The sequence below is a fragment of the Bos javanicus genome, chromosome 18 (genome assembly GCF_032452875.1).
Source record: "Bos javanicus breed banteng chromosome 18, ARS-OSU_banteng_1.0, whole genome shotgun sequence".
NCBI lineage: Eukaryota > Metazoa > Chordata > Mammalia > Artiodactyla > Bovidae > Bos > Bos javanicus.
Window position 1 is genome coordinate 62,842,596 of NC_083885.1, and position 18,996 is coordinate 62,861,591.

General features: G+C 50.2%; 3 protein-coding genes across 8 annotated transcripts; all 3 read right to left on the bottom strand.

Moving 5' to 3' along the window:
• Positions 1–61: 61 nt before the first annotated feature.
• LOC133231101 (leukocyte immunoglobulin-like receptor subfamily A member 6) lies at positions 62–7,207 on the bottom strand. 5 transcript variants are annotated; one of them, XM_061389340.1, is made up of 6 exons: positions 7,098–7,206; positions 6,961–6,996; positions 6,500–6,784; positions 5,948–6,247; positions 5,663–5,707; positions 62–310 (listed from the first exon to the last, which is right to left on the bottom strand). In XM_061389340.1, exons 1-6 carry the CDS (start codon positions 7,129–7,131, stop codon positions 153–155), a joined length of 858 nt encoding a protein of 285 aa, XP_061245324.1. In that variant the 5' UTR covers positions 7,132–7,206; the 3' UTR covers positions 62–152. The 5 variants fall into 5 exon arrangements, with proteins under 5 accessions (XP_061245324.1, XP_061245327.1, XP_061245323.1 ...); XM_061389339.1 differs by lacking the exon at positions 62–310 and adding an exon at positions 3,640–4,457; XM_061389343.1 differs by lacking the exon at positions 5,663–5,707.
• Positions 7,208–9,110: 1,903 nt separating this feature from the next.
• On the bottom strand, positions 9,111–12,415 carry LOC133231099 (leukocyte immunoglobulin-like receptor subfamily A member 5). Of its 2 annotated transcripts, XM_061389333.1 has the most exons (6): positions 12,304–12,415; positions 12,167–12,202; positions 11,706–11,990; positions 11,153–11,453; positions 10,869–10,912; positions 9,115–9,667 (listed from the first exon to the last, which is right to left on the bottom strand). In XM_061389333.1, the coding sequence occupies exons 1-6, from the start codon at positions 12,335–12,337 to the stop codon at positions 9,492–9,494; spliced, it is 876 nt and encodes a 291-aa protein (XP_061245317.1). In that variant the 5' UTR covers positions 12,338–12,415; the 3' UTR covers positions 9,115–9,491. The 2 variants fall into 2 exon arrangements, with proteins under 2 accessions (XP_061245318.1, XP_061245317.1); XM_061389334.1 differs by lacking the exon at positions 12,167–12,202 and having other exon boundaries at positions 9,111–9,667.
• A 961-nt stretch (positions 12,416–13,376) lies between these two features.
• Positions 13,377–17,847, bottom strand: LOC133231096 (leukocyte immunoglobulin-like receptor subfamily A member 5). Its single transcript, XM_061389329.1, has 6 exons — positions 17,542–17,847; positions 17,405–17,440; positions 16,944–17,228; positions 16,392–16,691; positions 16,109–16,153; positions 13,377–14,890 (listed from the first exon to the last, which is right to left on the bottom strand). Exons 1-6 carry the CDS (start codon positions 17,801–17,803, stop codon positions 14,751–14,753), a joined length of 1,068 nt encoding a protein of 355 aa, XP_061245313.1. The 5' UTR covers positions 17,804–17,847; the 3' UTR covers positions 13,377–14,750.
• Positions 17,848–18,996: the final 1,149 nt, after the last annotated feature.

Genomic DNA, 18,996 nt, shown 5'->3' on the forward strand with positions numbered 1-18,996 from the left:
GACACCATGAAGACACTGAACTGAACTTCTCCTCTGTGGGCATACTGGGTCATGGCTGGGCGGAGAGAACCATGGTGTTGGGTTGAAACTTCAGAGGCCTGTGGCTCAGGAGGGCTTCCCTCAGGACTGAGGAGACGACTGAAGGTTCCAACTCAGAGCAAGAGGTTGTTGTTGTTCACACTCAGTCGTGTCCGACTCTTTGAGACCCCATGGGCTGCAGCATGCCAGGCCTCCCTGTCCATCACTGTCTCCCAGAGTTTGCTCCCACTGGTGTCCATTGCGGTTAGACAGGGCTTTCTTTCTTCTGACACTGTGGGGAATACACATATCCACGTCTATCTATCATTATCTGTCATTTTATTGTCTACTTATTTATCATCTATCAATCATACATTTATTATCTATTGATCATTTATTATCATCTACCTGCTGCTCCTGCTGCTAAGTTGATTCAGTCATGTCCGACTCTGTGCGACCCCATAGACAGCAGCCCACCAGGCTCCCCCATCCCTGGGATTCTCCAGGCAAGAATACTGGAGTGGGTTGCCATTTCCACCTAGCTACCATTTGTTTGTCTAATTCTATCATCTATCTGCAGCCTTCCATGGTGGCTTGTGGTGAAGTATTGCCTGCAACGCAGAGGACGTGGGTTCTATCCATGGGCCAGGAAGATCCCCTGCAGCAGGAAGTGGCAACCCATTCCAATGTTCTTGTCTGGAGAATCCCATGGACAGAGGAGCCTGGTGGGCTACAGTCCGTGGACTCAAAAAGAGTCCGACACTACTTAGGGACTAAACAACAGCAACAATAATCACTTATCTATATCTACATCTAGATGTCATTTATCTATTAATAATCTGTTTGTATCTATCTACCATCTATTCATTCTCTACTGTCTATCAAGCAATCATCTATTATTTTATTTTAAATATCCAGTTGTTTGTGTCTTTATCTGATGGTACCAGGTTTTACTTGTGGTCCACGGGATCTTCAGTTGCAGCAGGCAAACTCTTAGCTGCCGCAGGTGGGATCTAGTTCCCTGACCAGACACCAAGCCCAGGTCCCCTGAATTGGGAGCAAGGCGTCTCAGCTACTGGACCACGAAGGAATTCCCTATTTTTATTTTTAAGACAGCCTGGAAATAGACTATTTTATTTATTTAATTTTGGCCACGCCCTGTGGATGTGGGATCTTAGTCCCCTGGCCAGGGATTGAACCCATGCCCTCTGCATTGGAAGCACGGAGTCTTAGCCACTCGACCACCAGGGAAGTCCCTATCTATCATTTATATATATCACTTTTCGCTTACTTATCTATCTATCTGTCAATATCTAATGTCCTCTATCTTTGTATCATTTCTCTCCCTCCTCCCACTTCTTTCCCTCCATCCAGGGCATCGAAAGGGAATCCCGAGAGCACCCCCATCACTGCTTTCTAGGAGAACCATCTCCAGATGCTTTGTTTAGCTTGTCTTTGCTCTCAAGTTACTTGGACTCAATGGTTTGAAGGAAAGATTGTAAGAGAGGATCACTGAGTTCTAAAACCCACTGTATGTTTTTGCATGGCCTCAGGATTTTTAAATGACTGAAAAAAAAAAACAAAGAAAATTAGCATTTTGTAACCCATGAAATGAGTTAAAATTCACATTTTGCTTTTTCAAACTAAGTTTCATAGGATTATGGCCTTGCTCATATGGTCATACATCACCACTCCTGCTTTGGTGCTCTATGTGTGCTCAGTCAGGTCTGACCCTTTGTGTGACCCGTGGACTGTAGCCCACCAGGCTCTTCTCTGTCCATGGGAATTCCCAGGCAAGAATACTGGAGTAGGTTGGCAGTTCTTTCTCTAGGGGATCTTCTTGACCTAGGGATTGAATGTGGGTCTTTTCCATCTCCTGCATGGGCAGGTGGGTTCTTCAGCCCTAGTGCTCCCTGGGAAGCCCTATGAGAGCACAACTGAGTGCCTGCAAAGAGAGCAAATGGCTCACCATATACTTACCGCTTTTCAGAACTCAGCTGTCATTTAGAACATGACAGGGACACCTAGCCGACTCTGAGAAGGCATTCAGAGAAAACACCCAAGGAAAGTTAGGGCTATGCTGACACAGAAAAAGTAAGGAACAGGCAGAAGGAGGGGACGTTGGTGAGGGAACAGCAGCCAATGGCAGCCAGCTGAGTCGAGTCTTGGGGCACAGGTGAGACTGAAGAGCACGTGATCAGTTAGTGTCTCTGTTTTTCTGTGAGGTATCCACGGAGGTTTAAGTGCAAGGGTATTTATTATTTACTTAAACAGCTTGGAGCTAAGAAGTTGCCAAACTATTTCCTCAGCTCAAGTATAAGAGGGGGTGAGTTAGCCTTTCTGTGATTCTGTTGTTTTAGTCTCATGCTTTGAAAGCTGTTTCTTCTCAGAAACAAAAACCCAAACCCCCAAACCCAAAGAGGAACAGTTGCTAACATCACAATCATCTGTGTAACTTAAATTCTCCAAACCAACCAACAAATATGAATGTTCATGCTTTTATACTTGCTTTCTTCTTCTGCTGCTGCTAAGTCACTTCAGTCCTGTACGACTCTGTGCAACCCCATAGATGGCAGCCCACCAGGCTCCCCCGTCCCTGGGATTCTCCAGGCAAGAACACTGGAGTGGGCTGCCATTTCCTTCTCCAATGCATGAGAGTGAAAAGTGAAAGTGAAGTGGCTCAGTCGTGTCCAACCATCAGCGACCCCATGGACTGCAGCCTACCAGGCTCCTCCATCCATGGGGTTTTCCACGCAAGAGTACTGGAGTTGGGTACCATCATCTTCTCCACTTGCTTTCTAGAATTTTTAAATTCTACAAAGAGTCAGACACGCCTGAGTGACTTTTCCTTTCACAAGGGCTATATTGAAGGAAAAAAAAAAAATCAGCATTTCTAGCCCTAGACCCATTTGCCACCCAGCAAGAACAACCAGTCTAAGGAATGTACACATTACACATAAGCAAAGTTTATTAAGGATCATCTCTGTTTGAATCACATCCTGTTCTAAATCGAAAAGAGTGTTAAACATTTATTCCCAGGTACTTCCCTGGCAGTCCAGTGCTTAAGACTTTGTCTCCCAATGAGGAGGCTGTGGGTTCAATCCCTGCTTGGGGACCTACGATCCAACATACTTCATGGCCAAAAAACCAAAACATAAAACAGAAGCAAAATCGTAACAAATCCAATAAAAACTTAAATATTAAAGCAAAACAAAAAACCTGCTTGTTTCAAAGTCTCTCCTGTGAGACAGTGCATAAAAGCAAGGATTTCTGGCTCAAAGATCAGATTCAGTGATCTCCAGGAGGCAGGGTGAGTAATAGCCCTCTAATTATAGTTTTGCAAAGCTACCCAGAACCTCCATGTCAAAAGGGACACTGCCCCACTCCAGTACTCTTGCCTGGAAAATCCCATAGATGGAGGAGCCTGGTAGGCTTCAGTCCATGGGGTCGTGAAGAGTCAGACACGACTGAGCAACTTCTCTTTCACTTTTCACTTTCATGCATTGGAGAAGGAATGGCAACCCACTCCAGTGTTCTTGCCTGGAGAATCCCAGGGATGGGAGAGTTGGGTGGGCTGCCGTCTATGGGGTCACACAGAGTCAGACACGACTGAAGTGACTTAGCAGCAGCAGCAGCAGCAGCAGATGTGGTGAAATTAAGGGTCTTGGGTGGGAGCTTATCGAAGGTTGTCATGGGCGGGGGGTGCCCAACGTAGTCATGGGTCTTTTTTAAATATAATTTTATTTTTATTTATTTATTCATTTGGTTGCTGCTCACAGGCTTAGCTGCTTTGCAGCCTGAGGGATCTTAGTTCCCTGACTGGGTATCAAACACATCCCCTGCATCGCAGGGCAGATTCTTAACCACTGGACCCCCATAAGTGTTCATCAAGAGGGAAGCAGGAGGGTGGGGGTGTGTGAGGCAAGAAGGGAGGAAGGAAGCAGAGGTCAGAAAGGAGAAGAGGCGCTCCCCTCCTGGGTCTGGAGGACGGAGCTCCACGACAGGGAGCACAGGCAGAGTCTAGAAGCTCGAAAAGGCAAGAACACCAACGGGAAAGTAGCAAGTAGTGCAGGCTTGGGGACAGGGTTTAGACTTCTGTCTCTAGAACTCAAAGAGAGTTCACAGTGGGCTGCTCTCGTCCACAGTGCCTCTGGTACGGTGCTTCAGGTTCTACAGGAAGCGAGTACACTGCTGCATCGGATGGGTGACCCAGCCAGGGCCTGGAACCGCCGCCCCCACAAGTGAGCACAAGGCTTTGATGCCAGCGGAGGGTCAGCAGCGTTTGTCAGTCCACTGGGGCGGGGGCTCATCTGACTTCACTGAGGGACCCCCCCGGCTGTACCAGGCTTCAGCCAACAGGACGACCATGACCAGGAGAAGCAGGGCAGCCAGGCTCAGGCGGACTTGAGTCTCCACGGAAGGATGCCAAGCCGTAGGCGCTGAGAGAGAAGAGGTAGAAGGGCCGATTCCCGTTGGTGGTTGTTGATTAGTCACTCAGCTGTGTCCTTGTGACCCCATGGACTGTGGCCCACCAGGCTCCTCCATCCATGGGATTTCCCAGGCAAGAGTATTGAGTGAGTTTCCATGCCCTTCTCCAGGGCATCTTCCTGACCTGGGGATTGAACCTGGGTCTCCTACTTGGCAGGTAAATTCTTTACCAGTGAGCTACCAGGGAAGCTGTCCGTGCCTCAAAAGGACCCTAAAACTCAAGCTCATTTCTGCAGACCTCTGGACCTGGTGGGAAGCCTGCCCAGCCCACTCCCTCGGGGTAAGCATTAAACACCTTTCTTTCCTCCTGTCATTATGGGCGCTGTGCTGATACTGGACTTCTGGAGTCAAGAAAGACAGGACTGGGGTGCTGGAGGCTGCCAGTCCCTGCCCAGAGCCTGGCCTGCTTCTCGCTCGGTATCTCCTGTGATTTGACCATTCCCCAGCAGCAGACATGCTGGCCTCTGTTACCCATGGGCTCCTGAGTGGGTCTCTATGTCTGGGTCTTGGCCCAGGGCTGGTTCCTCTGTGTGTCCTGCACTCTCTACAAGGATCACCCCCCTGATTTCATCCCAGTGTTTGTTAAAAATACACCCATGAGGGACTTGCTTGTTGAGCCCTCTTCTAAACCACTAGCCCCTTCTGTCAGTCTTGTTCTGTTACACTGTGTGACTCTGTTTTTCCCAATCAGTCATTATGTGACACGTTTTTATTCTAACAAAAATGAAAATACATATAACACATGTATTAATACAGTGTATATATATATTTTTCTGCAAAGCATATATGATATTTAATAATAGTTACATACATATAAAATACATATATATACATGGAGTTCCTTGTAGCTCAAACAGTAAAGAATCTGCCTGCTATGCGAGAGACCAGGGTTCCATCCCTGGGTCAGGAAGATCCTCTGGAGAAGGGAATGGCAACACACTCCAGTGTTCTTTCCTGGGAAATCCCATGGACAGAGGAGCCTGGTGGGCTACAGTTTGTGGGGTCACAGAGTCGGACACGACTGAGCAACTAAGACACACGTATATCCATATAATATATAACATATACATCAGCATCCATGCGGTTAACACTCGAGGTCAGAGAGAAGGGAACACAGAATCTCTTCTCAGTTTTCCACCTAAACTCAGTTACTCACCAGTTGAATGTCTGGGCTGTGTGATGCTGGGAGAGTCAGTAGTTCCTGAAAACAGAGGTGAGGTGGGAGAGGTCTTCCTTATTTCTGCTCAGTCAGGCTCTCACCTCCCAGAGTCCCAGGGACCCACATGGCCCGTCCCCGGCCCGTCCCTCAGACATGTGTGTCTAAGCCGATGGCACTCACACACACCCCCTCTTGTGATCCTCTTCCCCAGCCAGTGCTTTAACCGCACACAGTCAGCCCCCACGGCGGGGAGCAGGTGGGTGGACTGGGCTTCTTCCTCACCTTCAACCTGAAGCTGCAGTGGGTCACTGGGCTGAGACCACACGTAGGGGTTTTCGCGGAAGGCACCGTAGCATCTGTAGGTCCCCGCCTGTGTGGAGGAGACTGGATTCAGGAGGAAGATGGTCTGGCGTCCTCTGTCCTGGGGGACGGAGCTTTGGTTCTGGGTGATAGGATCTCCATCTTCTTTGGTGAGGATAAATACATCATGGTTGATTTTGGAGAAACACTGCAACTTCACATTCTCCCCTGGAGCCACCACTGTGCCAGCCATGCTGGAGAGGGAGGGCTTGTCATAAGCTCCTGAGAAAGAAGGAAGTTCAGCGATGAAGGGAAGGGTCACGTAGGCACTGTCCCTTTTTGTCCCTGGGAGCAGACGTGGCTCTGGTCTCTCTCCCGTCCTCGCTCCGCTCACCCTTGAGGAAGTCTCTCGGCATCATCCCTGAGACCTCCCCAAGGACAAGGCTTGGTCCTCCTGCTTCCTGTCCCCGAAGCCTGGTCCTTCCCTTGGCAGACGGGTCAGTCCCAGCTCCGCTGCCTCTGTGTCCCCCTCACCGGTCATCACCAGCTGCAGGGGGTCACTGAACTGGGACCAGCGGCCTCCTCTCTGATAGGAGCAGTGGTACAGCCCTGTCTTCTCAAATGTCATCTCTGTGATACTCAAAGCGTTGGTCTTCCTGGACGTGATCTGTTCGTCTCTGTCCATGGGCTCAGGACTTCCCACTCTTGATATCCTGTACCCCTCAGCTTGTTTAGGTCCTTGACACAGGAGGGTCACAGGACTCTTCCATGGAACTGTGGATCCAGGCAGAGCTATGATACGAGGCGGGGGGAGATTTCCTAGAACACAGGGAACAGGTAACAGACACACAAGCATTTCTCCCTCCACCCTTCTGTTTCTCCCCCTCTTACAGCCCCCGCTGTAAAGTCTGAGTCCCCTCTTTCCAGCGGCCAAGAGACCTGATACCTGGCTTAAACCCTGCTGCGTTGTCAGGAGTATCACACAGAACACTCACCCTTCTGTGCCCAAGTGCTCTGGCTCAGACACAACCCTAGAAAGAAACAGCCGGTGAGAACAGCCCCGCCTTAAAGAACCACCAGCCCTGCCCTCCTTAGCCGTCTATTTGTACCTAACCCTCTCTCCCCGACTGACCAAGACAGAGCAGCGAGGGAGGAACCATGGACATGATGCCGAGTTCAGGCTGCCCACCAGCCTCAGCCCTGCTCCTCTGATGAAGGGCACACTGCTCTGTCGAGTGACCCACACTTACAGGAAGCTGTGCAGTTGTTTTGGGTTCTCAGCCCTGTAGTGAAGGCAGTTCACATCCTCTTCCTCCTGGGTTGGGAGTGGGGCATACAGATGTAGCTGACACCATGAAGACACTGAACTGAACTTCTCCTCTGTGGGCATACTGGGTCATGGCTAGGCGGAGAGACCCATCGTGTCGGGGTTGAAACTTCAGAGGCCTGTGGCTCAGGAGGGCTTCCCTCAGGACTGAGGAGACGACTGAAGGTTCCAACTCAGAGCAAGAGGTTGTTGTTGTTCACACTCAGTCGTGTCTGACTCTTAGAGACCCCATGGGCTGCAGCATGCCAGGCCTCCCTGTCCATCACTGTCTCCCAGAGTTTGCTCCCACTGGTGTCCATTGCGGTTAGACAGGGCTTTCTTTCTTCTGACACTGTGGGGAATACACATATCCATGTCTATCTATCATTATCTGTCATTTTATTGTCTACTAATTTATCATCTATCAATCATACATTTATTATCTATTGATCATTTATTATCATCTACCTGCTGCTCCTGCTGCTAAGTTGATTCAGTCATGTCCGACTCTGTGCGACCCCATAGACGGCAGCCCACCAGGCTCCCCCATCCCTGGGATTCTCCTGGCAAGAACACTAGAGGGGGCTGCCATTTCCTTCTCCAATGCATGAGAGTGAAAAGTGAAAGTGAAGTCGCTCAGTTGTGTCCAACCATCAGCGACCCCATGGACTGCAGCCTACCAGGCTTCTCCATCCATGGGGTTTTCCAGGCAAGAGTACTGGAGTTGGGTACCATCATCTTCTCCACTTGCTTTCTAGAATTTTTAAATTCTACAAAGAGTCAGACACGCCTGAGTGACTTTTCCTTTCACAAGGGCTATATTGAAGGAAAAAAATCAGCATTTCTGGCCCTAGACCCATTTGCCACCCAGCAAGAACAACCACTGTAAGGAATGTACACATTACACATAAGCAAAGTTTATTAAGTATCATCTCTGTTTGAATCACATCCTGTTCTAAATTGAAAAGAGTGTTAAACATTTATTCCCAGGTACTTCCCTGGCAGTCCAGTGGTTAAGACTTTGTCTCCCAATGAGGAGGCTGTGGGTTCAATCCCTGGTAGGGGACCTACAATCCAACATACTTCGTGGCCAAAAAACCAAAATATAAAACAGAAGCAAAATTGTAACAAATTCAATAAAGACTTAAATATTAAAGCAAAACAAAAAACCTGCTTGTTTCAAAGTCTCTCCTGTGAGACAGTGCATAAAAGCAAGGATTTCTGGCTCAAAGATCAGATTCAGTGATCTCCAGGAGGCAGGGTGAGTAATAGCCCTCTAATTATAGTTTTGCAAAGCTACCCAGAACCTCCATGTCAAAAGGGACACTGCCCCACTCCAGTACTCTTGCCTGGAAAATCCCATAGATGGAGGAGCCTGGTAGGCTGCAGTCCATGGGGTCGCAAAGAGTCAGACATGACTGAGCAACTTCTCTTTCACTTTTCACTTTCATGCATTGGAGAAGGAATGGCAACCCACTCCAGTGCTCTTGCCTAGAGAATCCCAGGGATGGGAAAGTCTGGTGGGCTGCCGTCTATGGGGTCACACAGAGTCGAACACGACTGAAGTGACTTAGCAGCAGCAGCAGCAGATGTGGTGAAATTAAGGGTCTTGGGTGGGAGCTTATCGCAGGTTGTCACGGGCGGGGGGTGCCCAACGTAGTCATGGGTCTTTTTTAAATATAATTTTATTTTTATTTATTTATTCATTTGGTTGCTGCTCACAGGCTTAGCAGCTTTGCAGCCTGAGGGATCTTAGTTCCCTCTCTGGGTATCAAACACATCCCCTGCGTTGCAGGGCAGATTCTTAACCACTGGACCCCCATAAGTGTTTGTCAAGAGGGAACCAGGAGGGTGGGGGTGTGTGAGGCAAGAAGGGAGGAAGGAAGCAGAGGTCAGAAAGGAGAAGAGGCGCTCCCCTCCTGAGTCTGGAGGACGGAGCTCCACGACAGGGAGCACAGGCAGAGTCTAGAAGCTCGAAAAGGCAAGAACACCAACGGGAAAAGTAGCAAGTAGTGCAGGCTTGGGGACAGGGTTTAGACTTCTGCTCTCTAGAACTGAAAGAGAATTCACAGTCGGCTGCTCTCATCCACGGTGCCTCTGGTACGTTGTCTCAGGTTCGACAGGAAGCGAGTACACTGCTGCATCGGATGGGTGACCCAGCCAGGGCCCTGGAACCGCCACCCCCACAGGTGAGCACAGTGCTTTGATGCCAGCGGAGGGTCATTGGCGCTTGTCAGTCCACTGGGGTGGGGGCTCATCTGACTTCACTGAGGAACTCCCCCCCCATCCCCGGCTGCACCAGGCTTCAGCCAACAGGACGACCATGACCAGGAGAAGCAGGGCAGCCAGGCTCAGGCGGACTTGAGTCTCCACCGAAGGATGCCAAGCCGTAGGCGCTGAGAGAGAAGAGGTAGAAGGGCCGATTCCCGTTCGTGCTTGTTGATTAGTCACTCAGCTGTGTCCTTGTGACCCCATGGACTGTGGCCCACCAGGCTCCTCTATCCATGGGATTTCCCAGGCAAGAGTATTGAGTGAGTTCCCATGCCCTTCTCCAGGGCATCTTCCTGACCTGGGGATTGAACCTGGGTCTCCTACTTGGCAGGTAAATTCTTTACCAGTGAGCTACCAGGGAAGCTGTCAATGCCTCTAAAGGACCCTAAAACTCAAGCTCATTTCTGCAGACCTCTGGACCTGGTGGGAAGCCTGCCCAGCCCACTCCCTCGGGGTAAGCATTAAACACCTTTCTTTCCTCCTGTCATTATGGGCGCTGTGCTGATACTGGACTTCTGGAGTCAAGAAAGACAGGACTGGGGTGCTGGAGGCTGCCAGTCCCTGCCCAGAGCCTGACCTGCTTCTCGCTCGGTATCTCCTGTGATTTGACCATTCCCCAGCAGCAGACACTCTGGCCTCTGTTACCCATGGGCTCCTGAGTGGGTCTCTACATCTGGGTCTTGGCCCAGGGATGGTTCCTCTGTGTGTCCTGCACTCTCTACAAGGATCACCCCTCTGATTTCATCCCAGTGTTTGTTAAAAATACACCCATGAGGGACTTGCTTGTTGAGACCTCTTCTAAACCACTAGCCCCTTCTGTCAGTCTTGTTGTGTTACACTGTGTGATTCTGTTTTTCCCAATCAGTCATTATGTGACACATTTTTATTCTAACAAAAATGAAAATACATATAACACATGTATTAATATAGTGTATATAAATATTTTTCTGCAAAGCATATATGATATTTAATAATAGTTACATACATATAAAATACATATATATACATGGAGTTCCTTGTAGCTCAAACAGTAAAGAATCTGCCTGCTATGCAGGAGACCAGGGTTCAATCCCTGGGTCAGGAAGATCCTCTGGAGAAGGGAATGGCAACACACTCCAGTGTTCTTTCCTGGGAAATCCCATGGACAGAGGAGCCTGGTGGGCTACAGTTTGTGGGGTCACAGAGTCGGACACGACTGAGTAACTAACACACACGTATATCCATATAATATATAACATATACATCTGCATCCATGCGGTTAACACTCGAGGTCAGAGAGAAGGGAACACAGAATCTCTTTTCAGTTTTCCACCTAAACTCACTCACCAGTTGAACCTCTGGGCTGTGTGCTGCTGGGAGAGTCAGTAGTTCCCGAAAACAGAGGTGAGGTGGGAGAGGTCTTCCTTATTTCCGCCCAGTTAGGCTCTCACCTCCCGGAGTCCCAGGGACCCACATGGCCTGTCCCCGGCCCATCCCTCAGAGATGTGTGTCTAAGCCGATGGTGCTCACACACCCTCCCTCTTGTAGTCCTCTTCCCCAGCCAGTGCTTTAACCTCACAGAGTCAGCCCCCAGGGCGGGGAGAAGGTGGGTGGACTGGGCTTCTTCCTCACCTTCGACCTGAAGCTGCAGTGGGTCACTGGGCTGAGACCACACGTAGGGGTTTTCGCGGAAGGCACCGTAGCATCTGTAGGTCCCCGCCTGTGTGGAGGAGACTGGATTCAAGAGGAAGATGGTCTGGTGTCCTCCGTCCTGGGGGACGGAGCTTTGGTTCTGGGTGACGTGATCTCCATCTTCTTTTGTGAGCATAAATACATCATGGTTGATTTTGGAGACACACTGCAACTTCACATTCTCCCCTGGAGCCACCACTGTGCCAGCCATGCTGGAGAGGGAGGGCTTGTCATAAGCTCCTGAGAAAGAAGGAAGTTCAGCGATGAAGGGAAGGGTCACATAGGCACTGTCCCTTTTTGTCCCCTGGGAGCAGACGTGGCTCTGGTCTCTCTCCTGTCCTCGTCCCCTCCCCCTTGAGGAAGTCTCTCGGCATCATGCCTGAGACCTCCCCAAGGACAAGGCTTGGTCCTCCTGCTTCCTGTCCCCGAAGCCTGGTCCTTCCCTCGGCAGAGGGGTCAGTCCCGGCTCTGCTGCCTCTGTGGCGCCCTCACCCGTCATCACCAGCTGCAGGGGGTCACTGAACTGGGACCAGCGGCCTCCTCTCTGATAGGAGCAGTGGTACAGCCCTGTCTTCTCAAATGTCATCTCTGTGATACTCAAAGCGTTAGTCTTCCTGGACGTGATCTGTTCCTCTTTGTCCATGGGCTCAGGACGTCCCACTCTTGATATCCTGTACCCCTCAGCTTGTTTAGGTCCTTGACACAGGAGGGTCACAGGACTCTTCCATGGAACTGTGGATCCAGGCAGAGCTATGATACGAGGCGGGGGGAGATTTCCTAGAACACAGGGAACAGGTAACAGACACACAAGCGTTTCTCCCTCCACCCTTCTGTTTCTCCCCCTCTTACAGCCCCCACTCTAAAGTCTGAGTCCCCTCTTTCCAGCGGCCAAGAGACCTGATACCTGGCTTAAACCCTGCTGCGTTGTCAGGAGTATCACACAGAACACTCACCCTTCTGTGCCCAAGTGCTCTGGCTCAGACACAACCCTAGAAAGAAACAGCCGGTGAGAACAGCCCCGCCTTAAAGAACCACCAGCCCTGCCCTCTTTAGCCGTCTATTTGTACCTAACCCTCTCTCCCCAACTGACCAAGACAGAGCAGCGAGGGAGGAACCATGGACATGATCCCGCGTTCAGGCTGCCCACCAGCCTCAGCCCTGCTCCTCTGATGAAGGGCACACTGCTCCGTCGAGTGACCCACACTTACAGGAAGCTGTGCAGTTGCTTTCAGTTCTCAGCCCTGTAGTGAAGGCAGTTCACATCCTCTTCCTCCTGTGTTGGGAGTGGGGCATACAGACGTCGCTGACACCATGAAGACACTGAACTGAACTTCTCTTCTGTGGGCAAAGTGGGTCATGGTTGGGGGGAGAGAACCATGGTGTCGGGTTGAAATTTCAGAGGCCCGTGGCTCAGGAGGGCTTCCCTCAGGACTGAGGAGACGACTGAAGGTTCCAGCTCAGAGCAAGAGGTTGTTGTTGTTGTTCACACTCAGTCGTGTCTGACTCTTAGAGACCCCACGGGCTGCAGCATGCCAGGCCTCCCTGTCCGTCACTGTCTCCCAGAGTTTGCTCCCACTGGTGTCCATTGCGGTTAGACAGGGCTTTCTTTATTCTGACACTGTGGGGAATACACATATCCACGTCTATCTATCATTATCTGTCATTTTATTGTCTACTTATTTATCATCTATCAATCATGCATTTATTATCTTGATCATTTATTATCATCTACCTGCTGCTCCTGCTGCTAAGTCGCTTCAGTCATGTCCGACTCTGTGCGACCCCATAGACGGCAGCCCACCAGGCTCCCCCATCCCTGGGATTCTCCTGGCAAGAACACTAGAGTGGGCTGCCATTTCCTTCTCCAGTGCATGAGAGTGAAAAGTGAAAGTGAAGTCGCTCAGTCGTGTCCAACCATCAGCGACCCCATGGACCGCAGCCTACCAGGCTCCTCCATCCATGGGGTTTTCCAGGCAAGAGTACTGGAGTGGGGTACCATCGTCTTCTCCACTTGCTTTCTAGAATTTTTAAATTCTACAAAGAGTCAGACACGCCTGAGTGACTTTTACTTTAACAAGGGCTATATTGAAGGAAAAAAAAATCAGCATTTCTAACCCTAGACCCATTTGCCACCCAGAAAGAACAACCACTCTAAGGAATGTACACATTACACATAAGCAAAGTTTATTAAGCATCATCTCTGTTTGAATCACATCCTGTTCTAAATTGAAAAGAGTGTTAAACATTTATTCCCAGGTACTTCCCTGGCAGTCCAGTGGTTAAGACTTTGTCTCCCAATTCAGGGGCTGTGGGTTCAATCCCTGGTTGGGGACCTACGATCCAACATACTTCTGGCCAAAAAACCAAAGCGTAAAACAGAAGCAAAATTGTAAGAAATTCAATAAAGACTTAAATATTAAAGCAAAGCAAAAAACCTGCTTGTTTCAAAGTCTCTCCTGTGAGACAGTGCATAAAAGCAAGGATTTCTGGCTCAAAGATCAGACTCAGTGATCTCCAGGAGGCAGGGTGAGTAACAGCCTTCTAATTATAGTTTTGCAGAGCTACCCAGAACCTCCATGTCAAAAGGGACACTGCCCCACTCCAGTACTCTTGCCTGGAAAATCCCATGGATGGAGGAGTCTGGTAGGCTTCAGTCCATGGGGTCGCTAAGAGTCAGACATGACTGAGTGAGTTCCCTTTCACTTTTCACTTTCATGCATTGGAGAAGGAAATGGCAACCCACTCCAGTGTTCTTGCCTGGAGAATCCCAGGGACGGGAAAGTCTGGTGGGCTGCCGTCTATGGGGTCACACAGAGTCGAACACGACTGAAGTGACTTAGCAGCAGCAGCAGCAGCAGATGTGGTGAAATTAAGGGTCTTGGGTGGGAGCTTATCGCAGGTTGTCATGGGCAGGGGGTGGTGCCCCATGTAGTCACGGGTCTTTTTTAAATATAATTTTATTTTTATTTATTTATTCATTTGGTTGCTGCTCACAGGCTTAGCTGCTTTGCAGCCTGTGGGATCTTAGTTCCCTGACTGGGCATCAAACACACATCCCCTGCATCGCAGGGCAGATTCTTAACCACTGGACCACCGGCAGGTCCCCATAAGTGTTCGTCAAGAGGGAAGCAGGAGGGTGGGGGTGTGTGAGGCAAGAAGGGAGGAAGGAAGCAGAGGTCAGAGAGGAGAAGAGGCGCTCCCCTCCTGGGTCTGGAGGACGGAGCTCCACGACAGGGAGCACAGGCAGAGTCTAGAGGCTCGAAAAGGCAAGAACACCAACGGGAAAGTAGCAAGTAGTGCAGGCTTGGGGACAGGGTTTAGACTTCTGCTCTCTAGAACTGAAAGAGAATTCACAGTGGGCTGCTCTCGTCCACAGTGCCTCTGGTAAGTTGTTCAGGTTCGACAGGAAGCGAGTACACTGCTGCATCGGATGGGTGACCCAGACAGGGCCCTGGAACCGCCACCCCCACAGGTGAGCACAGTGCTTTGATGCCAGCGGAGGGTCATCGGCACTTGTCAGTCCACTGGGGTGGGGGCTCATCTGACTTCACTGAGGGACTCCCCCCCTCCCCGGCTGCACCAGGCTTCAGCCAACAGGACGACCATGACCAGGAGAAGCAGGGCAGCCAGGCTCAGGCGGACTTGAGTCTCCACGGAAGGATGCCAAGCCATAGGCACTGAGAGAGAAGAGGTAGAAGGGCCGATTCCCGTTGGTGGTTGTTGATTAGTCACTCAGCTGTGTCCTTGTGACCCCATGGACTATGGCCCACCAGGTTCCTCCATCCATGGGATTTCCCAGGCAAGGGTATTGGAGTGAGTTGCCATGCCCTTCTCCAGGGCATCTTCCTGACCTGGGGATTAAACCTGGGTCTCCTACTTGGCAGGCAGATTCTCTACCACTGGGAGAGTCAGCTACCCACCAGGGAAGCTGTCCATGCCTCTAAAGGACCCTAAAACTCAAGCTCATTTCTGCAGACCTCTGGACCTGGTGGGAAGCCTGCCCAGCCCACTCCCTCGGGGTAAGCATTAAACACCTTTCTTTCCTCCTGTCATTATGGGTGCTGTGCTGATACTGGACTTCTGGAGTCAAGAAAGACAGGACTGGGGTGCTGGAGGCTGCCAGTCCCTACCCAGAGCCTGGCCTGCTCCTCGCTCAGTATCTCCTGTGATTTGACCATTCCCCAGCAGCAGACACTCTGGCCTCTGTTACCCATGGGCTCCTGAGCGTGTCTCTACATCTGTGTCTTGGCCCAGGGCTGGTTCCTCTGCCTGTCCTGCGGTCTCTACAAGGATCACCCCTCTGATTTCATCCCAGTGTCTGTTAAAAATACACCCATGAGGGACTTTCTTGTTGAGACCTCTTCTAAATCATTAGCCCCTTCTGTCAGTCTTGTTCTGTTACACTGTGTGACTCTGTTTTTCCCAACCAGTCATTATGTGACACATTTTTATTCTAACAAAAATGAAAATACATATAACACATGTATTAATATAGTCTATGTAAATATTTTTCTGCAAAGCATATATGATATTTAATAATAGTTACATATATAAAAAATACATATATATACATGGAGTTCCTTGTAGCTCAAACAGTAAAGAATCTGCCTGCTCTGCAGGAGACCAGGGTTCAATCCCTGGGTCAGGAAGATCCTCTGGAGAAGAGAATGGCAACCCACTCCAGTGTTCTTGCCTGGGAAATCCCATGGACAGAGGAGCCTGGTGGGCTACAGTTTGTGGGGTCACAGAGTCGGACACGACTGAGTAACTAACACACACGTATATCCATATAATATATAACATATACATCAGCATCCATGCGGTTAACACTCCAGGTCAGAGAGAAGGGAACACAGAATCTCTTCTCAGTTTTCCACCTAAACTCAGTTACTCACCAGTTGAATGTCTGGGCTGTGTGCTGCTGGGAGAGTCAGTAGTTCCTGAAAACAGAGGTGAAGTGGGAGTGGTCTTCCTTATTTCTGCTGTCAGGCTCTCACCTCCCAGAGTCCCAGGGACCCACATGGCCCGTCCCCGGCCCGTCCCTCAGACATGTGTGTCTAAGCCGATGGCACTCACACACGCCCCCTCTTGCGATCCTTTTCCCCAGCCAGTGCTTTAACCGCACACAGTCAGCCCCCAAGGTGGGGAGCAGGTGGGTGGACTGGGCTTCTTCCTCACCTTCGACCTGAAGCTGCAGTGGGCCACTGGGCTGAGACCACACGTAGGGGTTGTCGTGGAAGGCAGCGTAGCATCTGTAGGTCCCCGCCTGTGTGGAGGAGACTGGATTCAAGAGGAAGATGGTCTGGCGTCCTCCGTCGTGGGGGACGGAGCTTTGGTTCTGGGTGACAGGATCTCCATCTTCTTTGGTGAGGATAAATACATCATGGTTGGTTTTGGAGAAACACTGCAACTTCACAGTCTCCCCCGGAGCCACCACTGTGCCAGCCATGCTGGAGAGGGAGGGCTTGTCATAAGCTCCTGAGAAAGAAGGAAGTTCAGCGATGAAGGGAAGGGTCACGTAGGCACTGTCCCTTTTTGTCCCTGGGAGCAGACGTGCCTCTGGTCTCTCTCCCCTCTCTGCCCCCCTCCCCCTTGAAGAAGTCTCTGGGCATCATCCCTGAGACCTCCCCAAGAACAAGGCTTGGTCCTCCTGCTTCCTGTCCCTGAAGCCTGGTCCTTCCCTTGGCAAAGGGGTCAGTCCCGGCTCCGCTGCCTCTGTGTCCCCCTCACCGGTCATCACCAGCTGCAGGGGGTCACTGAACTGGGACCAGCGGCCTCCTCTCTGATAGGAGCAGTGGTATAGCCCTGTCTTGTCTGTTGTAACCTCCGTGAAACTCAAAGTGTTGGTCTTCCTGGACGTGATCTGTTCCTCTTTGTCCATGGGCTCAGGACTTCCCACTCTTGATATCCTGTACCCCTCAGCTTGTTTAGGTCCTTGACACAGGAGGGTCACAGGACTCTTCCATGGAACTGTGGATCCAGGCAGAGCTATGATACGAGGTGGGGGGAGAGTTCCTAGAACACAGGGAACAGGTAATAGACACACAAGCGTTTCTCCCTCCACCCTTCTATTTCTCCCCCTCTTACAGCCCCTGCTGTAAAGTCGGAGTCCCCTCTTTCCAGTGGCCAAGAGACCTGATACCTGGCTTAAACCCTGCTGGGTCCACAGGACTATCACACAGAACACTCACCTTTCTGTGCCCAAGTGCTCTGGCTCAGACACAACCCTAGAAAGAAACACCCGGTAAGGACCGCTCAGCCTTAAAGAACCACCAGCCCTGCCCTCCTTAGCCATCTATTTGTACCTAACCCTCTGTCCCCGACTGACCAAGACAGAGCAGCGAGGGAGGAATCACGGACATGATCCTGTGTTCAGGCTGAGTGGTGGCCTTGCTGATGCTGAACGGACTTGTTAGAAGAGACACAGCCTCCAGGAAGTGAGGTTGTTGCCCCGCTCTGCTGTGAGAACAAAGGCAGTCAGCGTCCTCTTTCCCCCTACTTCCTCTGGTTGAGGCTTGAAGTTCTGCCCTTAAGAAGACGTTCATCATCTGTACTTCAGCCTGAGGGATCTTTCTTGTGTCATGTGGCATGTGGGATCTGAGTTCCTGGACCAGGGATCGAACCCACAACCCCTACATTGCAAGGCGGGTTCTTAACTGCCACACCCCCAGGCATGTCCAATCACCTTTGCGTCAGATTATCACTGGTCTAATCTGATTCTTCTCTTTCTTCACCAATCCCGTGTCAGCATTTTAATCTTTACATAATGCAAGGGGTAAAAGACTCTCAGTGTAAACACAGGAGGGAAATAAATTCCGTTGTGGGGATTGCTCTGAAATCTCAGGTGTATTAAGGGCCCTGGCCTCTTAACGCTGCATTCCAGTTCTTTGTATGCAAATCTGGGGGAGTGTTGAAGAGTTCCCAAAGCTACAATCACATGGTATATGGAAATTGTCCAAAACAGACCTTGGTAGAGAGATCATTGCAGAGTCACTAGGAGAGCAACTCTTCTGCCCTTTCCTGTTTGCCCATTCTGGTTTTCCCCAATCCTAGAAGGACCTATGAGTAATGACAGAAATGAAATCACTAGCCAATTTATCCTAACTGCTGATTTACGCTCTACTGAATGCCCACCGTGTCTTGCCAACCCTGTATATTCTTTTCCAGATTAAAGGAAGAATGAAGAATTTTTAGAGTGACTAGCTCTCTACTCCCTTAGGGATCCCTCAGGCTGATCACACGGGCAAGATAAATTCTGAAGAAAGATTGCATGGGAGTCCCTGGTGGTGTAGTGGTTAGGACGTCACCTTCCAATACAGGGGCTGTGGGTTTGACCTCTGAAGGGGGTAGCTAAGATCCCATTTGCCTTACAAAGCAATTTTCCCTTTCTACCAACACTTGCCTCTCCAATACATTTTTTTAAAACATATTGTTTGATGTGGACCATTTAAAATGGTCTTTATTGAATTTGTTACAATATTGATTGTATGTTTTGGTGTTTTTTTTTTTGGCCATGAGGCATGTGGGATCTCAGCTCCCTAACCAGGGATGGAACCCACACCCTCTGTGTTGGAAGATGAAGTCTTAACCACTGGACCAGCAGGGAAAGCCCTCCAGTACTGGTTTTAGAGTGGAGAGCAGCTGAATCTGAGCTTGGTAACAATTATTCCACCATCCCCACCCACTTCTGCAATATTCCCAACCTTATGTCAGCATTGATTATCCACTGCTGTCAATTTTGAACCTAAATGAGATACCCACACACCAGGTGGCTCAGTGGTAA